Source organism: Protomyctophum parallelum, assembly GCF_964188405.1.
Source record: "Protomyctophum parallelum genome assembly, chromosome: 8".
NCBI classification, from domain to species: domain Eukaryota; kingdom Metazoa; phylum Chordata; class Actinopteri; order Myctophiformes; family Myctophidae; genus Protomyctophum; species Protomyctophum parallelum.
Window position 1 is genome coordinate 20,221,470 of NC_139703.1, and position 13,050 is coordinate 20,234,519.

Sequence of the window (13,050 nt, forward strand, 5' to 3'; positions counted from 1 at the left end):
GTAATTCCTGATGTAAGTCGCCATCTTTCTAGATCCGTTTGGTACCAGCTGGCCATTGGCTGGCTCCGTTTTGGACCAGCTGGCCATTGGCTGCCCAGACAACGAGGCGGGACTTCCCCCCTTCTTCTCCGTTGGTTTTTATTTTGACTCGAGTGGGAGGGGAATCCCGATCATAGACTGTAACGGTAGCCACGCCCCTCAGAACATACGCGATGTTTTTTTTTCTTTATGGTCATTTCTTTAATTAATGGGACCATAATTTTCCAAAAAGAATATTATGACATTAGAAATGAGACTTTAAACTAGTGACTGGAAGAAGAAAGTATTCATGACCATGTTTATTAAGGTAATACAGTCTAGGTGAAGTTGGGCCAAAATACATGGGCCTCTATGGAGCTATGGGGCTTTTTGGGTCCAGTCCAGCGCCACAACAGGCCATTATATGAACTACCGATTTCAAATGAGGCTTCACGAAATATCTGGCTGACTGCCCCCCTGGGTGGGACGGAGGTGAGCGGGCGGGATCGACATGTGCCCTTACTGAGCTGCATTCAAGACACTTTTTTATTTATTAATTCATTACTTATTTTTGTTTTTGTTAGACACCCCCAACATTGTATGAATCAAAGCTGCATGTTATTAAGGTCACAATTGAATAACAATTCACTATATAGTATATAACCTTAATGAAGTAGTGAGATTGGAATAGGATCTGTCTGTCTGGACAGAGTTTATATGTGAAGTTGTGAACTAGACAGATATTCTCCTGCTCATTACTGTACTATATATATACTCTATATCATACAAGCACGCACGCACGCACACTAAATCTAGGGGAAACACTGACTCATGAACTTGTTAAAATGTAGGAAACATGAAATAAAGGTGTAGGTTATTTATTTGCAACCCTTAAAAAAAAAAATCTGCGACCCTCATATGGGTCCACAGGGGCCTCATGCCGGGGTTTTCCTAGGGCCCCCAGATTCCTTCCATGCAGTGGCAAATGCAGTGGCAAAAATAAATAAATAACACACTTTTGTATTGAAATGCCTTGATATATATATATGTTTTTGTATTGTAACTTATATAAACTTAATGTAATATTTGCATAATTTGTAAAATTATTTTCAATAAAGTATATATAAAAAGCAGTGGCTGGAATATTCAGTGGTTGCTGGTGCTTCCTTTTGCTTTCCAAATTTCACATTGGCATAGTTATTTAGTATGGTAGGCTAAAGTCGAGGAGGCTGCAACTCTAGCCTACTGACTGGCTAAGTTGGAATTTGGCTGGCATATTGGCTGGTTTTATTTATTATTATTGGTGGAATGTGAAATGTACTTACAGTATGTAGTTACTTTCCACCACTGTCCACAAGTCCATGGGTCTACTCTACTTGTACATTCTCACAGTGTAAATCGAGGTTCCAGAGATTAAACCGGAAATCTTTTGCCTAAATGTGTATGAAACTAAAAAAAAGAAAAAGGAAGCCTTTGAGGGTGGCTCTAACAGGTCAGCCTGACCAGTACAGTATGATTGACAGGGGACGTATCCTACTGACTGCCTCTGTTCACTAAGCTCTACAGGTGATGCACCTGCTTCCACTGCAGTCACTGTGATGTTGTGCCAGCCTGCAGTCTCTCACCTGCTTCCACTGCAGTCACTGTGATGTTGTGCCAGCCTGCATTCTCTCACCTGCTTCCACTGCAGTCACTGTGATGTTGTGCCAGCCTGCATTCTCTCACCTGCTTCCACTGCAGTCACTGTGATGTTGTGCCAGCCTGCAGTCTCTCACCTGCTTCCACTGCAGTCACTGTGATGTTGTGCCAGCCTGCATTCTCTCACCTGCTTCCACTGCAGTCACTGTGATGTTGTGCCAGCCTGCAGTCTCTCACCTGCTTCCACTGCAGTCACTGTGATGTTGTGTCAGCCTGCAGTCTCTCACCTGCTTCCACTGCAGTCACTGTGATGTTGTGTCAGCCTGCAGTCTCTCACCTGCTTCCACTGCAGTCACTGTGATGTTGTGCCAGCCTGCATTCTCTCACCTGCTTCCACTGCAGTCACTGTGATGTTGTGCCAGCCTGCATTCTCTCACCTGCTTCCACTGCAGTCACTGTGATGTTGTGTCAGCCTGCAGTCTCTCACCTGCTTCCACTGCAGTCACTGTGATGTTGTGCCAGCCTGCATTCTCTCACCTGCTTCCACTGCAGTCACTGTGATGTTGTGCCAGCCTGCAGTCTCTCACCTGCTTCCACTGCAGTCACTGTGATGTTGTGCCAGCCTGCAGTCTCTCACCTGCTTCCACTGCAGTCACTGTGATATTGTGCCTGTCAGCCTGCTGTCTCTCACCTGCTTCCACTGCAGTCACTGTGATGTTGTGCCAGCCTGCAGTCTCTCGATCCAAGACCTTGTCCAGAGTGATGGCACCCGATACGGGATCAATGTGGAAGATCTTCTCCTGGTCCGTGCTGTGATCAATGGAAAACCTGCAACCAGAGACAGAGGTACACAGAGAGAGACAGTAAAAGTATGAGGCACAATACTTTATCAAGTGAAATTCCAATTCTGCGACATTTAATGAATACAGTCCTTTGTATTTTCTTCTCACTTATAATTATTTTTGGGCTCTCGTTCCGTTCGCTGTGACAAACGAGCAACTTGTAAAAAATATTTAATGATGAGACAGAGAGAGAGAGAGAGGGGGAAAGAGAGAAGGGGGGGGGGGAAGAAAGAAAAAAACATACCCACCAAATAAATGGATAAAAATAATCATCTGTTACAGTGCGTTTATTGGAAAGCTGTCACAGTGTGTGCGACCCTGCTAGTTACTCACTGCCCACCCTGGAGCAAGAAAGCAGACATTAAAATTTCATAGTGCGCTCCAGCAAAATCATCAAGACTTCACGATCATCATTGTGAAGTCTACAGAAAACCCAATGACGGTTTTCTTTTTATGTCCACTTTCCTTTCAACTACAGTATGTCATTCCGGCTGGATCGCTCATGCCCACAGAAACCCTAAACCTAAACCGAGGGCAATGGCAGCTTTTTAAATCTCAGTTATCAGTTATATGTGTTATATATAATTATATAGCCCAATTTTATACTTAGGCTGTTTGAAAATTGCTAATCTACAAGCTTGCTTCCTTATGGCTCGTACACACTGCCCGATATTTGCTCCGATTATGCTGTCGGGGAGCATATTTGGCGCTCGCCGACAAAACCCCCGATCTGACGTAAAATCGGGCTTTGATCGGCGAGGTTTTGCTCACTGTGTGTGAAAGGAGCTGCGAGAAGATCCAGCGCCGATAAAAGCGCTCGCAGACGCCTCCCCGACCATTTCTGAACATCTAGCACGTTTGATATTTGACTCTGTCGCTGACTGGATATCATACAATATGAACTGGGTTGCGACTGCGCCCCGATAAGGCCTGTATTAGAGCCAATGAGAGCACACTGCTCACAGCACTGCTGTCTATCTGTCTGTCTGTCGACTGTATAGATGATCAGATATATATACCTATATAACTTTCATTCCGATGGTAAATCCCTGTGTCGTACATATTGGTAGCCTATATTAGCCCAATATTGCCGTTACGCATTTCACTTGAATAATGTTGATAAAAAATGCATCGGAATCAACATTGCAGAGCAAACTTTGGACCTCGTGCGCTGTGTGTGTTTGTGTCCGTTTGTGTGTGTGTGTGTGTGTGTGTGTGTGTGTGTGTGTGTGTGTGCGTGCGTGCGTGCGTGCATGCGCGGGCGGAGAGAGAGAGTTATTTAATGAAACTCAAGATTATAACGTCCTGTCTCGCTATAGCGCTATCACAAACATGTCGCCATGTGTAGCGGCTATATTCCTGTGTGTGTGGCGTGTGTGTGGCAAGCAGAGAGAGAGAGAGAGAGAGAGAGAGAGAGAGAGAGAGAGAGAGAGAGAGTGCCCTGTGTGGGTCTCGTGCTTGTATCACGGCATCCTGCACAATTAATTGGAATAAAAAAACAAAAGATGTAGCCGCTGCCTATATGTATCGGGTCTAGATCGCATCTTGGTGAACTCTTGCAGTGTGTGATCCCTGGTCGGCGATCAATCGTTTAGTGTGAAAGACACAAAGATATAATGACAGCCGATTACAAAAAAAGACTCCTGCAGTGTGAAATGCGATCTGATGACTCGCTGACAACTTTAAAACTCCTACAGTGTGTAGGGGCCATTATCCAATTCCGTTTATCCAACCAGAAACCAAGGTATTTGTAGCGCTCCACCCACTCAATGGGAGTTCCCTTCAGAGTGGTGATATTAACAGGGGCTGGAATAGCACCTGGAGTGAACAACATAGACTTGGTTTTATTGCTGTTTAAAAACATATATATGTTTAACTTTTTTTTAAGGGATGGAGATGAAGTCAAAAGACAAATGTGTTAGCCACAGCAAGTGTCGGCACATGTGATCTGCATACGATCTAGGCATAAGATACCTAGGGCTCCATTTTCGTCAACGCTAAACCTCTTATCCGTAAACTTATTTGCCTTTTTTTTTTTTTTACATGTTTGAATAGTTAAAATGGCTAGTCTACAAGCTCACAACGTGTCAATGTAGATTGGCTAGTTGAACTATTCAAAAATGTTTTTCAAAATAGTAAAAAGAAAAGGCAAAGAAGTTTATGGAAGGGGTTTAGCGGTGACGGAAATGGAGCCCTAGACGTTTGCCCTGGACCCAAACTAGTGAAAATAGCAGATCTACAACTTAGGTTGAAGAAGCGTTCTGTGGCTGTGACAACTGTTCTCTCTCACTGTACAGTACCTGATGGGTGCGTTCTGTACGGTACCTGACAGGTGTGTTCACCACATCGACTGGGTCCTTGGCGGACAGGTGCCCATAGCACTTGCCCTAGCCTCGACGATCTACAGGTGTATGCATATACTGTAGGCTCAATTTATGTAACTTAAATACGGTAGCATTTTATCTAGACATAGCACTCTATAGTGTATAGTGCGCATAGTTTCATTATATAGATATTCCATTGTTAGGTTCTTAGCTTACGATGTTACCAGGTTTTTTGTTCTTGCTTACTGTAAATCGCTCTGGATTAAGAGTGTCTGCTAAATGCCTGAATTGTAAATGGTAATAGTAAATTGGGTGCGTTCACCACAACAGGGTCCTTGGTGGTACAGTACCTGACAGGTGCGTTCACCACATCGGGGTCCTTGGCGGTGACCGTCCCGACCAGCGCTCCCAACTTGGCGTCTTCCTGCACCTCCATGACGGCGCCATCTGCCGGACTGAAGGCGGGCGGTTCGTCTTCGTCCGACACGCTCACCCGCACGATGGTCTGGTCCCGGAAGGAGCCCAGGTCCACGAAGCGAGGGTCTGCGTGCTTGTTCACCGCCTCCACCACCACGTTGTGCGTGCGCTTGCTCTCAAAGTCCAGGGCCTGGAGATGAATGAAACAAGGTGGAAAAATCAAGGAGGGGGTCGTGTGGAGTCCAGGGTCTGGAAATGAATGAAACAAGGTGGAGAAATCAAGGAGGGGGTCATGTGGAGGTCGCATGACGTGGACTCCCAAACAATTGGCAAAACACTTGACTCACTCACTGCCAAGGACGAGTTTGGATGTTTTTTTCCTCAAAGGCGCTCCCTACCAAGGGTTCTGTGGGTCTTGAAAGATTAGTACAAAATACACTACAAATCGCTGGTGCTGTTAGCAGACTGTTCTAGAGAAACTGTAATGTTTACCCACAACCCATAAAAATGGTTCCATGATCCAAACATGCAGGTCTCGACCCAGTGTAGAAAACTACAGCATATTGTTTTGAAGATGTCCTTTGGAAGATGGCCTGCAATCATTCTAATTAACGGTAAACTGTGGAAAAAAAAAAAAAAAAAAATCTGATAGAAAATAATATAGGCTAATAGATGTCAACACATTTCCAGAGGTCTGAATGGAACATTAACCTTGCCAGAGGCTTGCAAGTGCAGCCTAAATTAATTGACAGATGAAAGCAAGAGCTATTCTGAAAATCCCTTTGCAAATTGTACATCTCACTTCAGTGAAATGCAGTGGAAAATATTCCTTCTTACAGTACAAGGTCAATAAACATACTTAAGTTGTGTGATTTAATTATTTCCCTTCTTGGGCTGGAGGTCAATCCATCTGCAGCCCATCACATGCAGCAGAGAGCTGTGTGTAACTTTGACAGGTTGAATACATCTGGGTAAGATATAAAAATGGCCATATATCCAGCTGCACAAACTAGGAACTGCGTGCCTTTATCAATGCTGGGCAAGTCTTTGCACCCTGGGCAAGACCTACGCTGAAAAGACTTGCAAATCAGTTTACATTCTCCGCGAATGAAACAAGTGTTGTGATTGGTCGGGGGAATATCGTATCCGGGGGAAATACATCTGACCTGGGACAGAGGCCAAGTCCTTTGTGCTTTACTAACAAAATGGAATGGATGTGCAAAAAGCGGATATTGCTTGCACTTGTTTCACAGACCTGGTTGATGTATGTCTGCTGACCGCTTCTACCTCAAACCCAGTTGACAGCAGGTGCTGTGAATGTTTTTAATCTTGCGAGGAACACACCGTGTGGCCAATAGCATTTGAAAAAATAAAGGCAATGTAACAGCTGACTTCAAATCTATAAAAAGTAATGAGTAATTACAATATTTGTCTTTGACATGTAGTGGAGTATTCAAGTCATAAGTTTCCAAGAAATAACAGAAAAATGCGGGCAGGGTGGAACAGATGGAGTAAAGTGTCAGCGTTGATTTGTGACAGAAGGGTACCAGCAAGAGTGCAGGGAAGATGTATAAGACGGTAGTGAGACCAAGCATGCTGTACGGCAGGGGTCCTCAACTGGCGGACCGGGGTCCGGTCATGGACCGCCTCTCTGCGGACCCTAGGCACAAACATATATATATATATATATATATATTTTTTTTGCATCAGGTCAGGCCAGCAAAAAAAAAATCTCTCCTAAGCTCAGGCCAGGCCAGCCACAGTCAATTTCAATTCAATTCAGGCAGTGTTGCTGCAGCACAACTACATTGTGTGTCTTATGTTAATGGAGGGAAGAAGTTAATAATATGAATAACATCAGATGGTACATTTCTCATGTGAAATTGCTGCAAAGGCCCCCAAAATGTCCCCCAAGGGCCCCCAAAATTCTGGCGCGCGCTATGCATGCTCGAAGTGTGATTTGGATTTGGAGTTCCAATCCGGGCCTGCACTCTGCACCCCATTATTGGTTGGTTGGAAGGGGATCTGATTTGTATAAGCTTGGCTTGACCATACTAAACGGGCATAGAGCCCCGCTCCCACGATGGACGCCGCGCATGGGACCGGACCTTGGTCTTATTCAAAAAAATATTTGTGGACCTTCATCATTTCTAGTTGAGGACCCCTGCTGTATGGCTTGGAAATGGTGGCACTGACAGGATGCGTAGCTGGTGGTGGCAGAATTGAGCAATTAAAACTTCTACAATAAGTTAAATTCGGGTTGTGCTTTGGCATGTCGTCACTGCTAAGAAATGGACCTACAAATGAACAAAACATTGCGACGTGACGGAGTTGTGCAGCATATGCACATATTATGCACAAATAATATATAAAATAAATAATTAAATACCATGGCTGTTTACGGCGTGATAATATGGTAATACATACCTTTATGCCTACTGACATTACGCCCTGCCTTTGACATTGCGGTGACATCGTTGGTACCCTGGTTTTCAACCAGCCACAATTATCTTAGGCTATGTAATTTAGACATAGCACTCTAGTCTAGTGTATAGTCTACTCATGGCCATTGTACAGATGTGTACAGACTGTACGGATGTTAGGTTCTTAGTTTGCTTATTGCTTGATGACTATTGTTTATATATTTTATGTATCATGTGTTGTTCTTGCTTACTGTAAATCGCTCTGGATTAAGAGCAGCAAATGCCTAAATTGTAAATTGTAATCACTGCCAAAACACTACCACCCAAGTCTCGGCTTGTGTTCCAGAAGCGCTGGCTGAACGCATCTGTGAGTCCAGCCTCAGGCATTAGCCCTTTCCAGTGAGACACATTTCTCGCATGCCATTTTAACGCATATACAGTTGTCAAAAGTATCAATAATATTATGGCGGCAATTACATATTTGTGCTAATTGTGTAGAAGGCTTATGGAACCTCCCAGTGGGCATGCAGTGTATGTCTGCATATCACATAGATAGACTACCACTGATAATAAGAAGCAGAGCTGCTAGCTCAAGCATATACAGCCTTTCATCTGTCATGTTATCTAATGTAGTAGCTTGAAGGTTTCTTCTAAGCATGTTAAAAAAGGTTGCTATGCTCCATTTAATTGCTAACTCTTATCAGCTCTAATGCTTTGCTTAGTGATGACAGCAGACTAAAAGGTACACTATCGGATGTAATGAAATGTATTTCCCTACAGCTTTAGGAATGGAGCACCGCTTACCCTTACCTTTTTGACGGAGATCACCGCCTCCTGCGTCTGTGGGTCTGTGGAGACCTTGAAGAGCTCCCCTCCCTCTTGGTCTTTGATCAGGTAGCTCATGTCCGTGTTCTCTCCCATGTCGGCGTCGGTGGCGATGACGCGGCCCACCGAGGTCCCCACGGGCGCCCCCTCCGAGACCGAGAACTGGTACATCTCTGGTTGGTGACCCGGTTAAGTGTTACAGGAGGAAAGGAAAATAAATAAGTGATGGAAGGTGTTACGAGGAAGAAGAGGAAAGGTGGATGACCGGAAGAGGGTGAGGTTAGAGGGAGAGTGCATGTGGAGAAGATGAGACAGAACAGACAAAGAAATAAGCAGGCACAGAAAATAATAAATATCACGAGTCAAAGAGATGAATTGAAGAAACAAGAGGGGAGAAAGGGTGAGAGAATGCAATAAAGGAACGAGATCAACGGGATCAGGGTGAGTTAAGCGAGGTCTGTGGTCAAAATGTTCACAGCATCCACCATCCAGTTCAATTCAATTCATGTTGAACATACTGTATAACATTATGCCATTGCTGTTAGCTGTACTGACAGCTCCCATTGAGTTCCTGTCAGGGGTTATGCACTACTATATCTCTGGCAGGTTTGAGTGCATATGCTAAACTGTCAGTCTATGTCAGTATTAAGACTTTCAGTATGTCTGCCAGGGTTCATTCACAACACTGTGAACATAACTGGATTATATATTCAAGCACATTCTTTTGCACCGTTTGCGAGGTGTGCATGGATCTGCTTTCCAAACTGAATCTGTGGCCATACAGCAGGGAGAATTACTGAAGCTAGCCGTATTCACACAAGCAGCTGAAAAAGTGACAGGCTACTATTCCAATGGAAGCGGCCAGCAACATAAAGACGACATTCATAACTTCTGACACAGGTCTGCTACAAAAAAGATGAAATGGCTTCCACATTTTTAAACACTCCGTAACACAGCGACCTGTGATACAGGTAATGCTAGGGGGCGGTCACATTTTCCAATTCTTTATTCAATAATACATTATAAAATGTGTTAACCATAATAGTATGGTCAATGCCTGTGTGAAAAGTGAGAGAGAGGTATGGACGGGCCGACATACAACCAATGGACCACGTTACCATCCTTAGAAAGGGAATAATAATAATGTTTTATTCATAAGCCAGAAGGTTATTCAGTGTGGACTATACCAAGCGATGCTAATTATGTCTGCGATTGAGAAGAGCCTTGCTGTGTCACTGAAAGACAATAAACAAAGGTGCCATACTGTACATTGAGTGCATCTTCTCTTTTGTGTGTGCATCATGTAATTAAACATATTCATTGACATTATAGTGCAGAATGATATATTTAACTGAGTGTGTGTGTGTGTAGAGGCAGAAATACTTTTTTATAGAAAAATGTGGAGGTAGGCCTAAGGCTAAGAGGTCAAAGGCAAATGATAATGGAATAGCATAAGGTTGTGTAAGGTCTGATATGTAATTAGCCTTGAGAGTAATGTTTTAGACAGTGAACGAGAGGCGGAAATAAATACAATGTATGAGTCGTACATGTACATGGAATTCATATTATTATTAATCATAATAATAATTGATTATTAATTATTATAATACTGCAGCCTTCCTTTTTCTTTTGCCTTGTACGTATTGCGCTTAATTCCTATCGGGATGTGCTGACGAGTGGGTCGACAGTTAATTTGTCATCTAAGATGATTCACTAAACAAAATCTTTATAATTACCACAACATCAGTGTCACTCTCTTGAATATTGATTCAGACCTCTCTAGAGTCCCATGTACCGGGCCAGACACCAGTTCCCATCACTTGATAGTCAGTTATGGGTTGAGTGTTAGACCAGACCAGCACATGCATTAATATAAAATTATTTTCTCTGACAGTATTTGGGCCAGTCAGCACAGCTGACACCATTCCCTGATTGGTGTTAGTGCCAAGATAAAGACTATCTCTCTCTCTCTCTCTCTCTCTCTCTCTATCTCTCTTTTCTCTCTCTCTCTCTCTCTCTCTCTCTCTCTCTCTCTCTCTCTCTCGTGCGCATGTGCGAGCATGTGTGGGGTGGTGTTGCGGAGTGAGTCTCTACGGAGTGAGTGAGTTTCTTTCTATATTCTTTTTCATGCTTTGCTGGGTTGCTCTTTAAAGAGTTTTTCTCTTTTATTGATTAGTGTTTAATCCCCGCTGCGGTCAGCTGATGCTGTTAGCCTCATGGTGCTTGACAATTTGACGAGGAAACATGTCATTAAAGTCTCGCCAAATTTCCCGTGTTCATTGGAAGACTGCAGTCTGGCAGTGGCCAAGGTGGTTGGAGCGGCTAGTGTAAGATCCGCCGCTAGAATGAACGGTGGAGTGGTGAATTTGTGGATGGGGTGGAGAAAGCAAACACCGTAGTAACAAAAGGTGTGGTCATAAAGGACACGTTTGTGTCCGTGACGCCCCTCGCTACACCGGCAAAAAAGGTGATGTTGTCGAATATCCCCCCATTTATAAGTGAATAACTTATTGTGAGGGAGTTGTCCTGGTTTGGCAAAGTTATGTCACCAGTAAAAAAGTTGCCGTCAGGCTGCAAATCACCTGAGCTGAGGCACGTTCAATTTTAAGTTAAAGGTTGATGGGTTTGAATATACTCTTTTTGCCACTACTGAGAGCATGAAATGTTTCGGATGTGGTAGGGGAGGGGCACTTGGTTCGTTCTTGCCCAGAACGGCGGTCCACTGCTGCTCATTCATTTTTTAAGAGCCTGCCTAGGGACTACAGATGAAATTTAGCTTCGGCTAACTCTGGCCCATTTACATTGATGTGAAAACTGACATGTTGATTAATGAGCTTTGTCCCTGTCAAATAAATAAATAAATAAAAATGAGCCCAGCGCAGGGACGAGTGGTGTGTGTAAACGGGGCTGGGGGGGGGCAAACCGTGGGGGGTCCCTGCTGCTGGGAGGGAAGCGGGGGTGTCAGGAGAAGTGAGCAAAGAGGGGGCTGGAGGAAGCTGAAACGGGTGAGGGCGACAATGGACATGGGGGGGAGGAGGTGGAGGTTAGTGAACCGGAGGGAAGCCAGCCTGCTAACAGTGATGTGTAGGTTTCGGGCACTCAAGACAGCAGTCTAAGCGCCAGCCAGGCGGGGGAGGGGGTGAGTGTTGCAGGGGGCGTGGCAACAGAGGTTGACATGAGAGGCGAGGAGGACAGCTTAAAAGTGATTGGGCAGAAAAGAAAGGCAAAAAAAGACCCCACTGGAGGGTCACAACCAAAGAAGGCGACAGAGAGAGAGACGGTCTGACAGAACAGGGAGAGTTGGTTTTGGATGGCGGTGAACCTGGGGTGTGGGAAAGTGAGATGTCCGAAGATGAGCCAAATAATTATAGCCTGCCAGATTTTTTTTTACAGAAAACAAAAAACGCAAAGGGAGTGAAGGTGTCCAGTTGTTTCCCTCTGAAAAAACCTTCATACAGTCAGCAAGAGAAAACATGAAGAAAAAAGGAATGGGGGCTTTCACAGAACAGGAGATCTATAGGGTCAGAAAGTTTCTACAGAAAGTGAATCACGATCAAGAAATTAATGATGGAAAGAAAACTGTCTAATTATTTTGTTTGTTTAATTAATAGTTTTTTACTGTCCACATGGTTGGTGCCCTATTTTTTATACATGTCTGAGTTCAGAATTGCCTTGAACCTGAACGGAGCAAGGGATATTATAAAGAGGGCAATGTTGTATGAACTGGTAAAAGTGAAAGGCATTAATGTAATGATGTTACAGGAGACACACACTGATGGAAAAAACGAAACTGATTGGAAAGTAGAATGGGAGGGCGAAGTTTGCCTGAGCTCTTTGAGCTCACACAGTGGGGGGGTTGCAATCCTGTTCTCCAAGAGGTTTTCTCCTATTACATATGATGTTCAGGTCAAGGTGGAGGGGAGGTTATTAATTGTCAAAGCAAAGTATGAGAAATATACAGTTGTTTTAATTAATGTCTATGCACCTGTCGTTGGACAAGACAGTGATGTTTTTAAATACATTTAATTATGATTTTTTTGTACCTCTGGGGGGATTTTAACTGTACTCAGAACGACAAAATTGATCGCAATCATGCTGAACCTCACAGGCAGTCACAAAGAGCAATGAACAACATTATTGAGACACACAACTTAATAGACATATGGAGAGAGTTACACGACACCAAGAGACAGTATACATGGGCTCACGTAAGGGACAATGTTATCTCTCTAGCCAGGCTGGACAGGCTTTATTGTTTTAAACACCAATTTAGTGTCGTTAAGATGTGTGGCCAGTGGGTTTTACTGACCATTCTTTGGTGGTGGGGGACTTTTTCATCACTAATGTAAAACCAAGGAGTGCTTACTGGCATTTCAACTCCACTCTACTTTTGGATGAGAACTTTAAGGAGACCTTTAAGTTTTTTTTGAAGGGCTACAGAACCGAGAAACATAGTTTTGAGTCTTTAAGGCAGTGGTGGGACTATGGAAAAGTTCAAATGAAAGCTTTGCCAGCAGTACACTCTCAATGTCACAAGGGATATTGAGTAAGTGGAACTGCATA

General features: G+C 43.8%; 1 protein-coding gene across 1 annotated transcript in view; it reads right to left on the reverse strand.

Moving 5' to 3' along the window:
- LOC310862535 (cadherin-22-like) overlaps positions 1–13,050 on the reverse strand; it is a gene marked incomplete at both ends in the record, with an annotated part of 133,421 nt that overhangs the window by 73,883 nt on the left and 46,488 nt on the right. Inside the window, 3 exons of the mRNA XM_083770479.1 lie at positions 2,348–2,484; positions 5,173–5,429; positions 8,473–8,660. Of these exons, the coding sequence (XP_083626605.1) occupies positions 2,348–2,484; positions 5,173–5,429; positions 8,473–8,660 (582 nt within the window). The remainder of the gene's footprint in view (positions 1–2,347; positions 2,485–5,172; positions 5,430–8,472; positions 8,661–13,050) is intronic.